This window comes from Strix aluco, chromosome 7 (assembly GCF_031877795.1).
Source record: "Strix aluco isolate bStrAlu1 chromosome 7, bStrAlu1.hap1, whole genome shotgun sequence".
In the NCBI taxonomy this organism is placed as follows: Eukaryota; Metazoa; Chordata; class Aves; order Strigiformes; family Strigidae; genus Strix; species Strix aluco.
The window spans coordinates 25,901,877-25,922,955 of NC_133937.1; the positions used below are offsets into that span (position 1 = coordinate 25,901,877).

At 40.6% G+C, this 21,079-nt stretch overlaps 1 protein-coding gene across 1 annotated transcript in view; it reads right to left on the reverse strand.

The window, feature by feature from the left end:
- Nucleotides 1–9,066: 9,066 nt before the first annotated feature.
- LCOR (ligand dependent nuclear receptor corepressor) overlaps nt 9,067–21,079 on the reverse strand; it is a 61,414-nt gene continuing 49,401 nt past the window's right edge. Inside the window, exon 5 of the mRNA XM_074831094.1 lies at nt 9,067–18,600. Within this exon, the coding sequence (XP_074687195.1) occupies nt 17,631–18,600 (970 nt within the window). The 3' untranslated portion in view covers nt 9,067–17,630. The remainder of the gene's footprint in view (nt 18,601–21,079) is intronic.

Below are 21,079 nucleotides of genomic sequence, written 5' to 3' on the forward strand. Positions count from 1 at the left end.
AGGAGCAGCCTCTTAAAAGGAGCTTGCTCACCACTGGCAGTCAGGTGAGCTGACCCCAGCCCCAGGGGCATTGTGAATTCTGTGTTCTAAATGCATGCTTGAAAGCGGTTGTGGCTGTGAGTTGCCAAAGGTGGGCTCGCTTGCCCCAGTGTTGGGGGGGCTGCATGCAGAGGCACACGAGGGTCTTGCCCAGTGGAAGGGGGAAATGAGTTCTCTGCCAGTCCCGGTTTGGCTTGCTGGAGTGGCTGGGTGAAAGCAAATGCTGCTGGGTCCTGCACTGGACCAAGGCAGGAGGTGGGCACCACATCTTTCAGCAGCAGCCCACACCAACGTCACCACAGTGGACATGGAGCCATGGCTGCTGCCAGCTCTCTGCCTGAAATTATTACCCCAGGGGGGCAAAAAGCAACTGCTCCATTTGACACACGGTATCATGCTCAAACCCATCTTCACTCATAGCTGCAACAAAGACCTTTGAGAGGTGGAGGTGAGGGGACAAGTTTCCTTCTGCTGGCACCACTCTGGGATGTGGCAATCCCTTGCAGGGGATGGGCAAAACAGCCATGTAAGCCACTGCAGCAAGATTTTCTGTAGCTCATCTCTCAAAGTCCCAATTAAAGGCTGACACTGGATGTACCAGTTTAAATGCCTGTATTTCAATCCTCAGAAATATGCCTGGCACCTAACACTCCCCACACAGATGAATGAGTCCCTTCACACCTCTGTGGGTGCTACAGTAATTCTCTCTCGCTGCACTGAAAAAAAATAGATGAGCAGCACAGAAAGAGCTGAGGCTCCACACAACAGTTAGCAAGGAGAAAAAGCATTTTTCTTCTCTAAATTAAAAGCCGAAGTTGTGCAAAGCACAGCCAAAATAACTATGGAAATATTGCTGCGGAGTTCTCAAGGCTCCTGAATTTATGCCGTCCTTGGTGACGTGCGTGGGGATGGATTGAGCTTGCATTTCAACTGAAAAGCAGGAAGAAACAAGTTATAGATGGGTTTTGTTTGGTTGGGGTTTTTGTCAGCTGCATGTATTAGTCAAGGTATCCAGGTTATACAATAAGCCAACTGACTGGATAAACAAAAAAAGACATCCATTACAGATTCAGACGTTTAACCCTTCAGAGTAGTGTCTTGTGTTTGTTAATTTATTTTTTAAGTAGTTAAACACTAAAAATCACCTTCTCCCCACCTGTAGCCAAATAAAAATCAAACAAACCAAAGGTGGTCTTACATTAAAAAAACCAACAGTAACCTCAAATAAGTTTATCTTTTTTATATTCCTGTTATAGCTTCCTCCACTCCCACCTTCCCCAAGTAACTAACCCAACCATATTCAATAGTAGTTTATCATCACTTTTAATACTTCTAATACAATATTTAATGACTAATTAAAATCTTACCACTGAGCTATTGCTTTAAAACCAAGGGAAATTTATCATGTTGGAAACGTTATTCTACATACCAGCTTTCAAAGCCTTTCCAGAATTGTCCTTCTAATTTTTCTAATTATCAAGGACATCTGGGATCTTTCCTTTAAGGAAAAAAAAAAGTTACCATGAGCGTTTCTCTCTGAGGCAGTACTCAGCATCTTCCCTGAGCTAGGTGCTCCAAAAGAATAGATATCACCAGAAGACCAGAATAGATAGAAAAATAGATAGCACCAAAAGACAGATAACAAAAGCATGCAGGGCAAAAAAAAAAGTTCTTACAATGATTTTCACAGCTTTGCACATGTTTTAAAAAAAGCAGCACCCAGTTAAGGCAAGGGAGAAGGAACCACAGGGACCAGTCGTGTGGAGTAGGGAGGGATGCCCTGAGTATCTTTACCAGTGCTGGGTATGAGTTGGGAGCGCACGCTGGCTCTGGACTGGAGGTGAGGCAGGCGTACAGCCTCTCCCCTGCTCCCGAGCCCACCACTGTGGGCTCCCCGTCTGTCCTGCAGTAAACTGGGGACAAAGCTCTCCCTGCGGAGCCCTCGGGCGTGCACACAGGTCAGCTGGAGCCACTGCAACCACAGAGGTTCAACAGCAGGCAAACCCCCCCACCGAAGGGGCACTCATCTGCAGTAAATTAAGGTTTTTGAGCAGGATATGCTGTGCTGTGATAAATCCCATCTTCCACTCCTAAACTGCACCTATACTACAGGGCTGCACCTGTGGGGTGGAAGAAAACCCAAATGCATCTCTGCAGACATCGCTGGTCCCAGCTCCAACAGGCACATTGCCACGCACAGCCACTACCTCTAGAAATCTTCAAGGATTTTAAAGTCTGCAAATATCTGGGATATTTTTTTTTCAGCATGGATATGAAAAACCAAATGCAGCAACTAGGTAGAGCACTCACTAGAGCTAATCACACTCAGCACAACCCGGTCGCCAAAGCTTGGGAGGGGCCAGTGGAAGACATTTGGAGACCAGAGGGTATCTTGGGTGCAATTAACAGACGTTGGGGGATATGACCCCATTTCAGATAACCTGGAGATTCAGATAATTGGGCCTCAGATAATCAAGGCCATGCTGTTAATAGAAACAGTATCACAACTCCTAACAGCAGCATTCCCCACGTGCCGATGCTATACCTCCTTGCACAAAAACGCCTAGTGAAATATGAATTAGCGGTTTGATATGTGTCCGTATTCTCTGTCAACTGCCAAGCTGAGCAACAAACCCTGTTTCTGGTGCACCACTTCGGCTGGCTGCTTGGGAAATAGGTTAAGGCAGAGAAGTGGATTGCAGCCCTGGATGCCTGGGGACGAGGCTGTCTCAGAGCTGACGGGCTAGGTAAGCTCTATTTTGAAAGTGGGTTAATTTAACTGCCATTCAACTACCATTAAATGATGTAGGTTAATTTTATAGTCAGATAACTATTAAGAAACCAAAACATAAGGCAGGAAATATCTCTATGCATGCCAGTGGGGAGAGGTTTCCTCTGCGCTAATGCACATGCCCCCCCCTTCAGCTCAAACCTCTCATCCTTCCATTTCTGCTCATCCCTCACATCATCTCTTTTTTTTTTTAACCCTTGTCATTACACACTATTGTCCTTCCACCCCCTCTTAAGAGAGTCTATTCTCCTCTCAAAAATTCACCTTGGTATTCTGGCCCACAATCATTTTTCTCCTTCATTTACATTGTCACACATCTCAATGCTAAAGGAAGACTAACAAATAAACCTTGTCTGACCACAGCAAATAAAAAAGGTCGCATCTCCCCCATGCATCCGATATTTGTCCAGCTACGTGGCAAACTGAGGCAAGGAATTACACCTTCCTTAGCATGTAACATGCCGTCATCACTAATACACCCAGTTTTCTTCAGGGTTATCTACCATATTTAAAGCATCCTAGATTTTGGCGGTTTACCCTTTATAATTGGATGCTGCAGTTAAAATGTACTTTATCTCTGTGCAATTTTCCTTTCTGCAGCATAATGATAGGTATTGTTTGCTTCTTTATACTGGGGACAAAACCCATCAATTGCTGGTTTGCCATAAAGGGAAAAATAAAAGGAAAAAATTTATCAACAACAGCTTATGCCTGCAAAGGAACAGATCCCTTGGAAAAAGCCAAAGTGACTCATCACTCCTCATGCGCAGCGAGGAAAGAGTGAGCACAGAGCCAGGCAGTTTCCCCCCAGGATGCCTTCACAGATGCCTCCCTCTGACTTCTCCACCTCAGTGGTCCCACTGCTCCCACCAGCAGGAAAATGAGTCCCTAACCTTTGGAGATGAAACTAAAGCAATGATGACCCATTAGCACATGCTGCCCATCAAGCACTCATGGATCTCCTCTACCACAGATGTTTTTTATTGTATTAACAGTAAGTGCACTACACAAACCCTGAAAGCTCAGAGAAATGAACTCATGCTTAACCACGCAGCGGTAACGAGACCACAGCACTAACGGGATGCTGGCATTTTTACCATGCTTTATATGACCAGAGAAATACAGAATGGGACCAACCCTAGAAATCACAGCTAAACCACCTCTGAAAAATCCTCTCTCACAGCGACTCACACATTCAGATGGCAACGCCAGAGCCCGAACCACATATGCTGTGGGGATTTTTGACCCACAAAAGTCTGAGTGCCCAATTCCCTGTTGTCCTGCTGAGGCCTCACTACTCCTATTAATCTCACGAGAAAAGTCTTTTTTTTTTTTTTCACTCAGGAGCTCTAAAAGAACAGACGAAACAGCCAAAGCCCAAATCTTATCAACCTGCTCTTTGCCAGCATTAAGCCACTACCTTTGTCACTTTGTGCTAGGTTATATTGATTTTAAGCTTTGTTACTAATTTTTATTCCTAATTTCATAATAAGATCATTAAAGAAGCTGCAAAGTGTATTTCTTTTAAATCCAGAGTTACATTATTTTTGCTTTTATCAACTACCAATCCAGTCTACACTCAAACAAAAGTAAAGGCACCGACATAAGGACAGGTATAGGCAAGAAGACTAGAATTAAACAGCGGTTGATCAGTCACAATTACTGTACGCACTTGTGTCTGTTAGCGAAAAGCCAACACTGGTCCTGAAACAGGAGCAAAAATCTACTTTTTTTTGTGCATCAGCAGAAAAGCTCACTGAATTACAGCTAGGCACACCTCTAGCAAGCGGTGAGGTTAGGTAACTGTCACCACAGTCCAACGCGAGCTTTGTTGTTAGCGAACACACTTCAGGTACTGAGTAAGCTGGTTTAGCTTTAACATCTCAGGCTGACGGTTGATGACTAGAAGAAAATATCGTCTGTTGATGATCAGAAGAAAACTTGTATTTCCATACAAACAGAGCACATTAGTTATGACAGCTTCTTATGCAAAACCGGAATCCTACAGCGTCTTTTTTTTACTGTCTCCTTTCAAAGTCAAATAGTTTGTTTTAAACCACTGCTAACACCTCACACGCAGCTACTTGCTTTAAAGGCCTAAAAGGAACCTGAGGAAGATACCGTGTGTGACCACAGTACATCTGAAAACATGAAAAAAACGATACCACTAGCTTCACCTAAAAGGGGAGTGTGGTGGAAACTAGCGGATTCTCCAAGCAAGCACCTCAGGCTGAGATGACAGCAAGGGTCCCAGCACAGGTACCAGTTGTGTGTATGAAAACACCTTCACATAAGCAGGGAAGCTGTTTGGCTTCTCCCACTGTCAGTTCTTCCCCTGCAGAGCCAGAGTAACTCTCAACAATTAGTGTCAGAGCCTTCCTCTAAAGCTCAGTGAGAAGAAAAGCACAGTCAAAGGCTTGGCTTTAAGAAAAGAAACCATAAAAGCTCCTTTCAAAGTTAGGAATGTCATTGCAAAACAAGTTAAGCAAGCCCTACACTTTATTAGCTGGGCAGGAGGGATCTGGGTGCACGTCAGCAAAAAAACCCAAACCAAACCTTAGCAGGTGTAACAAAACTGCCTATTTAGCACTATAATTTTTACAGACAGTTAGCTGATAACCCTGTACAGACAAACCACTCCTCCTGTCGCACAAGGCTGGCTGGTCTGCACCTGGAGGCAGGAGTCCAGCAAAGGTAGGCACGCAAGCTGCGATCCAGCTAGCTCAGGTAACAGCAGCAAGGGAGACAGAGCAGGAGCGGGCTGGGAGAAGCGTGTCGCTGGATCCGCCGCAGGCTCTCGACCAGGCTGCGGCTGAAGCCTCTGCCCACGTTACTGTGCGGCTGAAGCCTCTTCACCGCGTTACTGCGGGCGCTGGGTAGGTCACAGCCCGAAACTCTGGTCGGTCTCTTGGGGAAATGCAGCTGTATTTTCACACAGGCAACCTTTGCATTTTCAGGCAGCAATGCTTGTATTTCTACACTCTGAAATACACCTTAAGCGCTTCTAATTTTAGCTGAGCTTTTAAACAGTTCCTGGAGATTTGAGCTGTAGCCATCTCATACAAAAATCTGCTGTTTAGTCAAGTGTGTAGGGAATAGACCTCCTGCACAGCGGCATGACACCTGCAGAGGAGGAGGAGGCAAGAGACGATTTTGGAAGTTTTATTTCAAATGCGACCTTTAAATTCTGGTATGTTAAAAGCAACCTGTAAAAATAAGATGCAGTTGTTTTGTGCTCCCTCTTCATGATACTAAAAGAGCTTTTAAAGGTTGTGTTGTCTGGGGTTTTCAGGGAGTCAGGCAAGAAGGAACTTAATTAATTCATAATTCACAATTCACAAGTGTGAAGTCATTCAGATTTCTTCTGAATTTCCTACTAGACAACTGAGAACATCTTGGATTTTAAGTCACAGAGTCTGCATCAAATGCACCAGATCAGGGGAAACAGTACTCCCACAAACAGTGTTATCTGGGATCCTTCCAGCATTGTAACATATATTAAAGTGTCTTGAGAATAACTATATTAAAAAGATCAACTTTTATATTAATGCCTTTGCCGACCTCATTGTATCAAACACCGTATTCACGGATTTGCCCCTAACACTTCAAGCTCTGTTTTTGAAATTGCTTTTGGTCTGTACCTCTGTTCCTCTGTACATGAATCATATTCCTAAACAGGTCCAAGAACCACTACTCACTTCCAGTTAAAACCACAGTTCAGCAAATACCCATGTCTGGGTATTCACCAGAGCAGAGTTTGCAGATCAAGAAAACAGTGATTTGCTGAAGCATCTTCCGGAATTGGGATTTAAATTCTCCCCCTCCCCCCAGACACAGTTTTGTCATGCCTCTAGGAAATTAGATAGCTCAGCACGCTCGGGCAGGAAAGCCACTGGTGATCCGCCTTACCGAGGACGCCAGAGTAAGCTTTGCATTGCTGCTGTCTGACTCTGAGCAGCCATGACACGGGGGCTCGGTTTCGGTTGCACAAGATGAAATTGTGATGCTCAGGAATTTCCTTAATTAAATCAGCTTCGCTCACAAAACTTAAGTTGATGTTGTCAACACAAGAGCGTTTCAGATCCCGCTGGCTGAGGTCAGGGAGTTGCCTACTTTCAGGTTTAGTATTAACCGCAACACTTGCGGGTAGTGACCTAAGGCTTTCTGCAATTCCCTTCACAGAAGCACACATTTTCACAAAAGAGCAATCAGCAGCACCTCTCATTTCGTATCTGTTAGAGTATCTGGATTGTAGACAGTGACCCAGGGGTACATGGGGGTACAGTCCACTGCTAGTCCATGAAGGATCTGTTATTTCAGAAGGGGAACAGATATGCTCCTGCGGGTTCAGAAGAGGCAGCTGCCTCTTCCAATAACAAATGGAGCAGCTCAAAACCCATCCTGAGTCAAAACGAGCTGAGGCAAATTAGCAGAATAATTTTTAAGCTGCCTAACAAGGCTAATTAGGTTTCTTTTCTACAACAGCAGCAATGGATGCTTCTGTCTGGGTGCAACATCTTGTGCACTCTTGCCATGATACAAATTTGTAATACAGAAAACAGCTTTAAAAGAAGAATTTGAGACTGTGTTCCTTTAAGTCTGAACAACTTCAGCTTAACAGTGCGAGACCATCAGCAAGTCCTCCAGGAAAACCAGAAAAACTTGGTATTTCTGATAATCGCAGGACTAAAAGTGTCGATTAAAAATGTTCTGGGAAAAGCTTGCAGAGTGTAATACATCCTAAAGAATGGCAGATGGGAATATGGTTCATCACTTTCAAAGGCTATTTTCATAGATTTGACAGATGTATTCAGACATACAGAAAAAAAATATGATAAATGCTAGTTTACAGCACAAGGCTTTCAAGCTATTTACACATAAAGACTCACTATTCCTGAGTAAGTGTAAGATACAGTCTCTAGTCAAACCAAGTTTTTTTATTTAAAAGAGATTTGCCCAGTAAAGCTAAACCAATGACAACACCCAGCTACCTTATAATTTTGCTTTTTGTTTTTAATACTAGTATTAGTATACAAGGAATACAATAGTTAGTATGTAATGTAACAGTTATTTAAGGATCTTTAAAAAAAGGCACTGAAAAAAATCACATTAGCAAACGCAAACCCTAAATTACCTACTTTTCAATAGCACAAGCTGAGAAAGGCAATTTCTCAGGAGAAAAGCAGCCTTGGCTAGACAGTGTGCAGCATTATAAATTTTCCTAAAGCTAGGAAATCCCTATGCATCACTCTCAAAATCATCCTAGGACTGAACACAAAGGTTAGCAGGAATGCCTAAACTCACACGGGTTCCATTAGACACCACTTACTGTAACCTACTTTTTAGTATTCAGCATTTCGGTATCAATAATGCATAACGTCAAAAGTAGTTCAACCCAAAGTACGGTCGCAAGAAAGTAAACATGGGTCTCAAACAAGGGCCAGCTGAAGCGTGGTGTCACTGCTGAGTGTGTCTTGTGCCTCTGTGCAGAAGGACAGGAGGACAGATTTGCTGGAGCTTTCCATATGTTAAATCAGGAGCTGGGGCCCTGTCCCCTCAGCCAGGGGAGGGCTGGTGGCTGCAGAGAGATAAAAGCAATGCCAGTGCCTACTGGTGCAAGCGAGCAGCTAAGCGACCTCCCCCAGCCTGGTCCGGTCTCCCCCGGCAGGGAGGTGGGCAGGTGCGGGAGGGCCGCTGCCCCGCCACCTAACCCAACGTGGGCACGAGACTGCGCACACGAGCCACAGCGAACCGCGCGAGGCAAGGCCAGGGCACCCAGCCAGGCTTTTATTACTGCTGCTCCTACCTTGACTCGGTACTAAGCGCTCAATGAACAAGCCTACACCACTTTTTTTTTCTTCCCCACCCCCCCAAGAGACTGTTCGTTCTTCACCAGATAAATTATTTACCATGAAAGAAACTAAGGTGGCTGGTAGGGAAGAGCAAATTAGAGTACAGGAGTTCATGAGACCAGGCTGGTACGAGACAGCGTTTCAGCTTTCACATGTATTCCCTACCCAGCTGCTAAAGCAGCTTTATCACCAATCCTCTTTAGGACAAGAACCAAACAGAGCACAGAGACTCCAAAGCTCGATCCTTCAGCTAGAATTTGCTTTACCTTCTGTTTTCACTTCCTCCCCTGCTTCTCTCAATTTGTGATAATTTGCATTTCATAACCTCCGGTGATTAGTGCGGGCATTTAGAAAGCACACTAGAAACAACAGAATTGGAACCCCTTAAAGTTTTTCACAACAAAATTTATTAGAAGAATAGTGGTTTTGAAAAGTCTAGCATCCAGTGAAAACTACCATACACAACGTTACAGCTGGGAATGTGTTTCCAAAATGACATGGTCAAATAATACAATGGAGCCATTAAATCTTACACATGCACAACAAGAGAATTAGCGCTTTGACATACAATGCAAAAAATAAATGGACCACATGAAATAAAAATTTTAAAGTACTTATCACATACATTAAGACACAGCTTATTTAGTCCAGTCAAAAAATCAGAACTGCATTAAAAAAATTAATGTAGTGCAATCAAACCAAAAACCTTAATTTGTGATCATAAGTGCTCTACTACATAAAACATTGATCATAGCAAGGAACAAAAAATTCAAATCACACAGTACAAAAAAAATCTGTAAATAAATATAAACTACAGTACAAGAGAAATATTAAATTATACAATTCCGTCAAACTGTAAACAGTATATTGAAATGAGGTCCATAAGAGTAAAGGGGGGGGGTTCCTGTTTTTTTTTCCCATGACACTTGAACTTCTAGAGGTCAGAGAGAAATGCCATTTTCCATACTCTTCAAAGACTATGGGTTACATAAATAGAAAGAGAAGACTTTTTAGATGTAAAGTGTCAAATAATAAAGCAGAGGTGTTGCTGACTTGCGACTGCCAACAGATCACTGCGAGAGCAGAACAGCAGATTTTACTTTAAAGTTTCGCCTCCTCGCGAGCGCAGCACGGAGGCCTGTCACTACAGATGTTCAGTGCCAACACATTCTGAATTAGTGCTCAGCATGAGAGAGGAGACACCTGCTGAGGGTCTGGTCCTACCAATTAGGTGGAAGCGACTACATACACCGCTGCCGACTTGGACCTCTGCTGATTATCTGACAGGTTTACACGCTTGTCATACAAACACCAACTTTGGCAGAACAATTACTAATAAACTCAAAGCACTCCCGGCCCATTGGTTTCCATCACAGTGGCCAGTGCACAGAATTCTCTAAGGACATTGCATAACTAGAGTGTAGAGGTCAGACAGCCAAGGACCCGTGCTTGAGGTTAGAAGTAGTTATGGTGAGAGAGAAGCAAGAGCCACGTTAAGAAGCTGCCTCTGCCGTTGGCAGGAGCAGCTGGGAATGTATTTCATTTTTAGCTGCGCTGGCTAGTAGTGGCATTTTAAAATATATAAGTTTAAGATAACATATATACTATATATGTATATAATATAATACATATTATATAATATACATAGGAATTTCTTACAATACATACCAGGAACCCCCACGCGATCTGCTCAGTAGTAATAACTGAATATACAGAATGCCACTATAAGTGTCTGAGGCACTGTGTGCTGGAGAGTAAATATGCAGCTTTAAAATCCGTTTGGCTGAGTTATACCTGGATACCTGAACTGAGTTTTAAGTTGACATTCATCAAGGATGTGCTATCAGCACGTCAAAAGAAAAGCAAAACAAAATACAAGTCACTGCTAGGTTTAAGAAGAGAGTACAAGTACCTGAATTGAGTGAGGATAGTGTGTAAACTGTCCCTGAGGGTTTTTAAACAGTGTGTGTACAAGTTGGATTCCTAAGAACATTAGTTTAAACTTACATTGCGGACTGATAAAATACCAATGTCTGACAATTTAACAAGTGGAGGTTAGAAAGAGTTATGAGCAAACACTCAAAACATATTTTATACATTTTAAAGCAGCAGTAAGCTGCTGTAAGCATACATCCCATCAGTACAAGCAACACATGGGACTCAGATAAAGGTTTCTATTTGCAAAAAGCCCATCATATATCGATAAGTAAAGAATATTCACCTGCTAAATTAGAATGCACCTAGTTACAGACTAGCAATTCAAGATTAATTTTTTTAATCAAATACTTTGCTATACTTTGCTATTACATACTAAAATTCCTTAAGCTCACTAATGCTGGTATTCTAATCTATTTTTTTTAAATGTTCCCCCTTCATTTAAGAAATATACCATTCCACAACTTAAACATTAAGATCCATTTTCAGTCCTCAGATGTAAAAAGCATGTCAATGAGTTTATATTAAAAATTTACATGGTAAAAAGGCTTGAATTTCAGCCAGAGATTCTAAATACTACTCATTCCCTGAAGGCATAAGGGAGAAAGAATCCCTACCCATTTTTCTTGTGATATAGTTTTCAAACTGAACATTAAACAATGGTCCAAAATGATTTTTCAGTTTGGGGAAACTTCCCTTTCCCTACCCATCATCCCAGATTCCAAATGTCAAGCCCTGAAATGGCCTATTGAAATGATTAGTTAAAAATATCAGGCATGTATATATACATCCCCTGCCTGAACTTCAGAATATTTTGTTGTACTAGTCTTTAAAAGACAGATTAGTATCCCAAGAGAACTTGTGATCTGACCTGAAAAGCCGTTAAGTGATCCTAGATTGTACATTTAAAATATCTCATAACCTGAAGACCAGATTTAATTAAGACTCTGGCATTGTAACAGAAAAAGTGCTGCAGTTATTTATCCCTTTTCTGGTACTTTAGGATAGGTCAGACAAGTGCTTTTTATAGTGACAGTAAAGTTTACATGCTTTCACGTAGGCATAAAAAATATTATCTGCAAAAATATTTGAGAAATGTAGCACCAAGTAGATAAACTGTATTAGTAGTTGTAGTAGTGTCTTCATTATTTCCGAGTAGGAAAAAACATTGAGTTAGACTAGGCGATGACTATAAAAATTGTTTTCTGACATTAACTTTTCCTGCTCCAGTCAGAATGAAGTCTGTGTCCTAATCCCTGCTCCTAAGGCAGAGTATCACCTTGAGTCCTTCTGAATTCAACTTACCAATTCAGTAGAGACAAACACAGGGGTAGGGGCGGGGATGTTTGTTTTTAAGAAGGTGATGCCCTGAACAGGCTGAAAAAAATCCTTCCTTCTAGCACGTCGCCCAGGAAAATTGATTTTGCAACCAAGCTAAGAGATTTTTGTGAGGATTAAATAAAGCTCTCTTAATATGAAGGTTTTCATGACAATACCTGAATATAGGCATAATTCAATAGGACATGAAGTCCAAAACTGCTGCTGTAATACTGGTACAGAGACTTGGCCCCAATCAAAGCAAGAATAGGAGAGGGGGAGAGAGATGGACACTGGAATGCTGTAACTACTTACAGTTTTTTCTGATATATGTGGAGTGGATTTACGGATCATTCTGAGTCCACAATATCACTCTGCTTAGTGATCATCTCAGTACATCATGTTTATACACTGGATAATTAGAAATTAATAACTATAGTGGTTATTTTACTTGCTACACCCATCAGAACTGCATATAACTAGCAGTGCAGATTTTCAGGTTCTAATTACTGAGTTTTCAATATAATTCGAGATCAAGTGGAAACCTTTATGGTATCAAAACTAGTCACAAAACAATTTTTTTTAGGTACAGCTTTTTAAACCAGTATTAGTCAACATTATTTACTAGTGCCAAGAAAAAGCAACATTGACCTAGACTGAAATTACATTAAGTTCCTGAAACATTTGTGGGGAAAACTTAGAAGTTTCTGATCCTCATGAAAATGAGGGAAACAACCCTTCCCATTCTACCTTTAACATCTGGCAGAGAATTTGAGCTATTTAAAAATATTGTGACAGAACTTTCAGTACAGGTTCATAATTTTGCCTTCTTATGAGTCTGGACTGCAACAAGCGAATGCATTCTTACACTGAAGAGTTAAAATTTTGTCTTCACTGAAGAAAGAGCTCTTTACATTACAGATGTAGCCACACTGTTTTTGAGAAACAAGGGAACGGCACAGTGTTCCCTTCACTCCATGGACACTGTGTTCTTCTCCTAAGACTCAAGGACATCTTAAGAGCATTACTTCAAAGTAAACTGGAAAGAAACACATGGTAGTTCCAGTTTTGCCTGTATAACAATTGTTGCAGATGATATAAAAAGCATTTCAATCAGAAGTAAAAAGTTGTTCCAATCTACACAAAGCATACTCAACCCTAAAGCCCCTGAATCACTTTGCCAGCTCCTGTGAATTTCCAGGGGAAGGCAATGTACTCTTGGGTTCTCATGAAAGAAATATTTAGACTCAAATGTCGGCCTGCCACAAGACAAAGCACAGACTATTCCTTGTCTGCTCTTAACCAGTTTAAACACATGTGCAGTTGCCTCCCATGTTTAGGAATATTTTCAAGCACTGGAAAGCTCTACAAAAGAGGTGGTATAGGAGTTGTGTGAGAACACAGAAGCTGACCGTGTTCTCTGACTAGAGGCACTATCCTACCTCTACATCTGCATTGTTAAAAATAATTTGTTTTCTAACGGCTATTAAAATTCAGAGTCTGACTCCAGGTCTAGCAATAGGGTTGGTCATGCAAGCATCAAACTATGAGTTCTGCAACAAGAAGAAAGTAAAGGCATACCTGTATTGCTTATGCAGCAACTTCTGCGCAACAGGGGAAGGGGAAAAAAAAAAAAAAAAAATTCAAAGGAAACTCTCTTGAGCCTTTAAAAAAAAAATGATCAGGGAATGACTGGAAAATAAAATATCTTTTGACAGAAATAAAAACGAGTCCAAAAACGTGTCCTTACAATATCTAACCGGAAACTTTTAACTCTACAGCTGTACTCAAGCATTACGGCCACAATAATGCCTACAACACTGTGGAATGAGGATCCAGCTGGCTGAAAGTGAGGTAATAGTTTGTAATAGGTCAGAGTTCTAAAAAAGCACTTTTACATCTTACAAGTCCAAATAAAAAAAAGGACACATTTCATACATGTTGGGCTTTCTCACCAGAACTGTACGATAATTAACTCCACACCAGGACCCCTACCACACTAAGCCTTACTCATCTTCAATTATATGCTGCAGCAAAGATTTACCAAGCGACACCTAAACTTCAGTACAATATGAAACTTGATTCTTAAAACTTTATACACACAAAATATAAAATTACTTTTCTAGGATGGGGTAGGGGAGAGGGATTCTCCTTCATGATACTTGGACTGAAAAACTAGTTTTCAGAGACTGCCACAAATATTATTCACAGTTTCTTGCTGTCAGGCTTTTTCAGCTACATCAACGTAGTACACAACAATACTGTTAAGTCCAATAACTACATCGGATGGACGTTCTCGGGAATAAGAGAAAACTAGTGACAAAAAATACCCGAAAGGCCTCCTCCTAACGACGTCTCGATTTTTACAGGGTTGCAGTTTGTCTATGTTACACGTTAATGCGATCTCAAAAGAGCAGCAGGAGAAAGATTTTAAACCTTCTCTCCTGTCCAAGTGATCCAAGTAACATAAGCATCCACTTACCAGAAATAACATGAGAAACAAGGCTTTTGTTACAAAGACAGCAGTGAACCACACCTTCCCACACCAAAATATGGTCAACCAGGGGTTTTGGCCATGCAAACTGCTGGTCAGCAGAAAATTAAGCATGCTAATGGACAAACATTAATTCCAATCATATATTTAAAATGATCCCAAATACTACTAGTTAGCTACACTGAAAGCGCCTGTAAAAAATATGTAGTGAAAAATGAAAGAAAACATTAGTGATCACTGCAGCACTTAGAGTGATACTAGTCTTATGTGATGAATCACCTCAGAGAAAGTACATTAGATGGGACTTTGAAACAAAAAGGTAACATTAAAAGGTGCACCTGAATATTACAGACTAAATTTACAAAACCTACAATAAGGTAAAATATATATCTTTTGAATATTCAGCAGCTTTTTTTTAAATTTGTTTTTAGTTTTTGAGAGGCTCATGAAATTTTAAAAAGGGACCACTAACTAATCTCAACCATGCTTCACAAAACAATAATGGCTATTTCATATTGCAGTTACCAACGTAATGCAATTAGTGCTTAAAAAATAATCTACACTTTTTTCTTTTTTTTCCTTTTTAAACAGAGACCTTTGGAGGAAATATGGTTGTTCAAAAGCTTCTCGAAAAAGAAAGATTACCTGAATATTAAGTTATCACAGATCAAGTGTTGTATTTAAAAGCTTTGCAGACATGAGTATTACAATCTTCAGGTCTCAGGACATTTAAACTGAGAAAGTTACGCGTTTGGTTTGTTGTTGGTTTTTTTTTTTTTAAAAATCCACTTTCTAACCAAAGCAAATAAAGAGTACTCAACTTCTCACTATCTATTTACAATTCTTAGCCTACAGTCTGAAATGACAAGACAAATTCTCTTTTAAAACTGCAGCATTAAAGGGTAGGCACACCATTCTTCTGCTGCACGATTGTCACCCACTTAAACATACACATACAAAATATTTAGGTTAGTAAAATGAGCACTCCACATACACTACAGTGACAAGTTTTATAAAACTCAACTCATGTTGCTTAAATAAAGACAACTGCAAAAGGTTAAACCTCTCTGAACAGTAAAACTGTGTTACTTTTTTTTTTTTTTTAAACTTGCAGCAAACTTTCTACCATAACCTCCAACAGCAGATGAAACCACACGTTTAACTGCGCCTTTATTGCAATCACCAGCTAAACTGGAACGTATTGCAGAGTTTATATACTGCTACTGAGCTTAAACTGCTTTAAATGCCAAGATGACAACTAGAGAGCTACGAGGAACCAGGATTTTGAGTACTACAATATATTAAGTAAACAAAAACAAAGTATACTTGGGGCCAAATGCCCAGTCTGTTTCAAGAATGAGCAGTGCATATTTAAAACGACAGCAATGGTGTGCCTAACCTTTGAAAATATGAAGTTGCTGGGGAGGGGGAGAGGCTAATAGAATCAACTGTTCCAGAAGTCATTCAGCATCCCTAGGACTATCTAGGCCACCCTCCCATAAACTTTGAGAAACCACTTTCAATCACTGACATCACTATATGCTCTCACACAAAAACTCCAATGCTTCTTTTGGTTGTGCAAATGGGGAAAAAAATGGTGATTCTATCTACCTTTTGCACAGATTAAGACCAAATTGTTTCTACCTGAAGAACCAGCAATTCTGATTTGGTCATACTGTGGTAAATCCAGTAAGCTCCACCTAGTTACTGACCACTCCTGCAGAAAGTATCAAAGATAAAAGTTCTGTACAAAACTTTTCCTGGATCTCCATATAATGATAACAATATCATCATAGTGAAAAAAACTGGATTTGTGGTTTACGGAGTGCTTTTACGGTGTTTAAATGCTTATTCTAGCATGTGCTAAACCACTATCAAAATAGATTAAATAAAAACAACAACAAAAAAGCAGGACTCAGATTAATTCCTGCTACTGGCAACTGTAATATTTAAAAAGGAAACACCCATTCATTGAGTGTTCGACCCTGACAGTATTACAGATAGATATGATGCAGAGCCTGAATTAGATCAGGCTACCAGTGTTTTACTTCTTCCCTGAACATTAAAAAGCTCCTTCACTAATGTGGATATTTGGGCAGACTACTGAGGTTGTAACGTTTGAGATCACTGTTGTGTGGGCTTTTTTTTTTTTCTTTTCTTCTTTTTTTGCAGTATCACAGTAGTTTGTTACACAAATCCCCCTCCCCCAGATTAGAGTCATTTAAACTAGTTGTTGGAACCACATAGTTTAGTAAACTCAGAATCAAGTCTGTAAAAAGCATAAAGGTCACAAAGAACCATAGTTCTGTTATAATGAGGCATACCCTAATACATCATTTAGTGTACCCTGACTGCTCCTGACTGCGAGAAGCTTGTCTTCCGTGAGATAAGGCTACATCCTCAAGCAGGTGAGTCTAAATATCACCCTTCAAAAATATCAAACAAAACTACAGCGAAGGTAGTGTTACAAATAATTAACTGACATATTCTGAAGGTAGTGTATGTAAGTTTTCCCTCCCCGCCCCTCCCCTCCGGGTGAGCACTAAGCAGACAGTGAATGGTAAGTATGTTTAATTTAGAAAGAAAATAGTGGAGAGCCTAATTAGACCCAATTGATTATCCATCTAATAAACAAATCTCTGAGTTCAAGAAAGGTACCATGCCTAAGTAACTTGATTTAGCTTAAATCTTTCAATCAACTGGATCAAAGAAAAGGAGGGGGAAAAAGATCTCTGAAACATTTTGAAGAATGACAGTCTGATTCTCATTCGAAAAAGGAGAGTATCAGTTTAACAAAGTGGACTTATTTCTATAAAGGCAGACATGAAAAATCCAACACCAGAAGTTCAGGCAGGCTCTACAGGCAAGATGTCCACTTCCACAGATCTGCATTCTTTGTGAGGTAACTCAACTCTCTATTACAGAGAAACATGCAAAAGGCAAAAGAAAAAAAAAGAAAGAAAAAAGGAAAAAAAAGAAGGGGGGATAGCGGGCAGGTGAAGGAGGGAAACTGCACCATACCAGGCTAGAAAAATTTACAAATGTGACATTCAGAGCACACCTTTCGCCTGTGTCCACACAAGTCTATGCTAAACTGCAAAGAGCATTGCAGTAAATAGGAGAATCAGGTGCGCTCAGTGGTGGTTGAACTATGCAGTAGTGCTCACCCAGTTTGCAAAGTAATTGGCACTCTACAACATCCCTACTCATCTTTCAATTCATTCGCACTTTGTGCTGCTTCTCCCTGGGGATCTAATTCAATCTTTACTGAAACATCCTGCCCCTCCGACCTCATTAATTTCATTTTTTTCTTTGGAGGGTTTTTCAAAGTGCCCAGCCTCTCTTTAACTTTGTACTCCAGTGTACTGTGGGGGATCCCATAAATACTCTGAGCTTTGGAAACACTCATTTTCCCGCTCATAACCACAGAGATTGCTTCCTCCAGTATCTCGCTGTTGTACTGTCTGTATCTCCCTCTTTTCTTCCTAGGTTGCTTGGAGCCAGGATCTCCCTCTTGATCTGAGGTGGGATACGGCTGTCCAGAGGTAGACTGCTCAGCATCTGAGCCCCAGGAATCTGGTCCAGCATCCAGCAAACTTCTCCTGTTTTGTTTTGGAAGGATAGCCCTTAACTTTTTGCTAAGCGCGCTCTCCGTTTGTGAACCCATTACCAAAGAGCTATAGCTGTACTGGTCACCAGTGCGGGACTCCCATGAAAGGTCCATGCCTCGAACTTGTGGTATCTTTAAATCCACAGGAGACGAATGGCTCACGTCCTTTTTCCCATCCTGTTTAGTTTGAAGTGCCATTTTTTGAAAGGCAGAGTTTTCTGTAAGAAAAGGAAGGTCACTGATGTTGCTGAGTGCACCATTTCCCCTGAATTTCATGCGGCTGAAATTGAATTCGTAGTGTGGTTTTGCCCAAGAAGCCTCCCTGGATAATATTAAGTGCTGTCCATGATTCTGTAGTCCAGATGGCCCATGGCTGGCAGCTGTAGAAAACTGGTTTCTGCTCAGCAGTTCTTCACTAATCTGGAGTGATCGAGCCAGTGGTACTTTAAGAGATGTGGAGTGGCCATAACCTTCCCTGGTTCCATCCTGCAAGCTTCTTGGAGGTACCCCATCACCACTCTGTAGTCCCTCCGGATGGTGCTGGCTGGGTCTCCCAGGTCGCCTAATTGGATGGAAGGAAACTGATGTGAGCAGGACTTGCACAGGTAGGGAGGGATGGGTGAGGGGGCCACTCCTTTATTAGAAGGCCTTGCTTGGGTAACATCACTTTTTGTGTTATTTATTTTTCTCTAAATTTTTTTTTTTATTTTTTTATTTTAATTTTTTTTAAAGTCTCAGCATCAGTCAGTTTTAAAACTTGTTCGCAAAAAAAGAGAAGCTTTTTGGGCAAAGAAAAGTGAAACCTGTTGGCTGGTCTCTGGTTGGGTTCACAAATTCTCGGAGTAGAAAAGGCTTCGCGCAAGCGTCTGAAAATAGCACCTTAATTACAAAGTAGTAATCAATCGCCATAGATCTACACACAACTGTGTTACTGGTGTGACGTTACCACTAAACAAGTACAGTAATAAAAGAGTAAGCCAAAGTGCAACATATTCAACATGCAAATATGACTGTCACCTGCAGTATCTACACATAGGTGGAAACCTTGGATGGTGTTCGCTTACATCATATTGAAGAATTGCTGCTCAGGGTAAAAAAAAAAAATGCTTAGCAGGCCTCAAAGGTATTTGCTTGACTTTCATTAAGCACCAAATATGAAAGCTGGGATACTGCAGATCACAAAGGAAAACACTGCATTACACTAGACTTACCAAATTGCTCTCCTAACAACTAATTGCTTATATACACATGTCCCTGATTCTCATTTAATACATAGCACAGCTAGGGAAAAAAAAAAAAAAATTATATCTCCAACTGTCATCCAGATCAAGGGTTAATAGCAGAAAAAGTGGTATGTATTTTTACCATTTTTCTTTTGTCACAAGTGTTCTTTCTATGACACAAAGTACTACTACTACTGCAGATAAACACGTGTATTTTAATGTTTTGCTTGCTTAGCCCCCTGTAGTAACTAAGTCACACTAGTTTCAAAATCCACCTCCAAACTTCTCCATGTTCAACATACAGATTAACAAAGAGACTAGTAAGCAATTCTATTTTAATGCTCTGGGACACTATACTGGTGTAAAGCCCTCTAGCTAAATCAGCGTTATTTAAGGATAGGATACGTACTACTGAAAAGCTACATTATTCTTTTTAACATCACACTGGGATTAAAAAAAAAAAAAAGTACTTTAGAGAAAAGACATCTACTGAAAGGACCTAGCATATAACATACACAGTGCTTGATACACATGCTGCTAGCTTCTCTCCAGGATACAACAGGTCACAGTTGAAGTGGGTAGCAAGAGTCAACAAGGATTCAGAACAAAATCCAGAGAAGTCAATGAAAGTTTACTATTCCAGAGAACTCTCTCAAGCAAAGTGCATTCTCTGCCCCTTCTCCAGCATGTATCAGCATCAGAATATGCACCAGAGACTCCTAAATAAAGGACATGTTGGCAGCTAACTAGGACAGAGGGTCACACCTGATTTCACTGATGCTAAACAGACTGCAAACAGCCTCATGTACCACACACCTGTACAAGTAGCCACAGGTGCCAGTAAGCCGCATCCTCTCTGGACCCACAAGACTGATCAGACAGTGCCAGATGCTGGCCCTGTCATCCCTGTGTGTTGGACTTTGGCCCTCACTCGATACACAAACAAGGGAACAAACAATACACAGCCTCAGTGGCTTCTGCTGCCTTCCTAGGGAAATAAAGCTAGAAATAACCTGTTCAGAATTGAAAGAGAAGACCTGGTGAGGTAGCTTTATGCTAAAGAATTATGAAAAAGTATTAAGACTAACTTTTAAACAAGGATTGAAGTATTTTATTAATAGATATATTAAATGGAAAAAGTAATATTGATGGGAGAAACCCGAGACAGTAATATTTTTCCAAAGAGAAATGCAAAAGTTAAATCAGTTGTTAGCAGCACATGGGATTGGTGGTGGTGGTGGGTTGTTAGTTTAAAATTTTGAGTTTTTCAAAGGCTATTGTAAAACTAAATCCAGCAGTTAATTAGCAGTTTAAACCATATACTGTTTCTGTACTTCACTAAAAAAATTACTTGTTCACAGTAGCTTCAAGATAAAATTCTCCCATCAACACCCAAAATCCCTCTTACTCCCAAGTCAGCCTCTCCAATACAATTAACTCACTCCTAATTAAGAGTAAAGGGTTTCTAAATGTATGCAAATGGTGACCATTAGTAATATGAAACCTAACGGAATTTTTTTTGATATAACATTCTTTCACACCTTGGACTAATTAAGGTAAAAGTTGTACACCACATTTTTTATTTTTTATTTTTTTTTTAAAAAAACAAAACTTGTTCAGTCCTACAGTACAATCACAAATCCAAAAAGCCATATTTAAAGTTTTCTGAACTACCAGACTCCTTCTCCCAGACGCTTTTTTAAAGTTGTAGTTTATGGTAGGAAATAAAGAGCATTCAGGGATTCAAATCTAATTCAGCTTGGTTCATCACCCAAATCATTGCTACCCCTAAAATAAACTTTCCTGTTAGCTAATTTT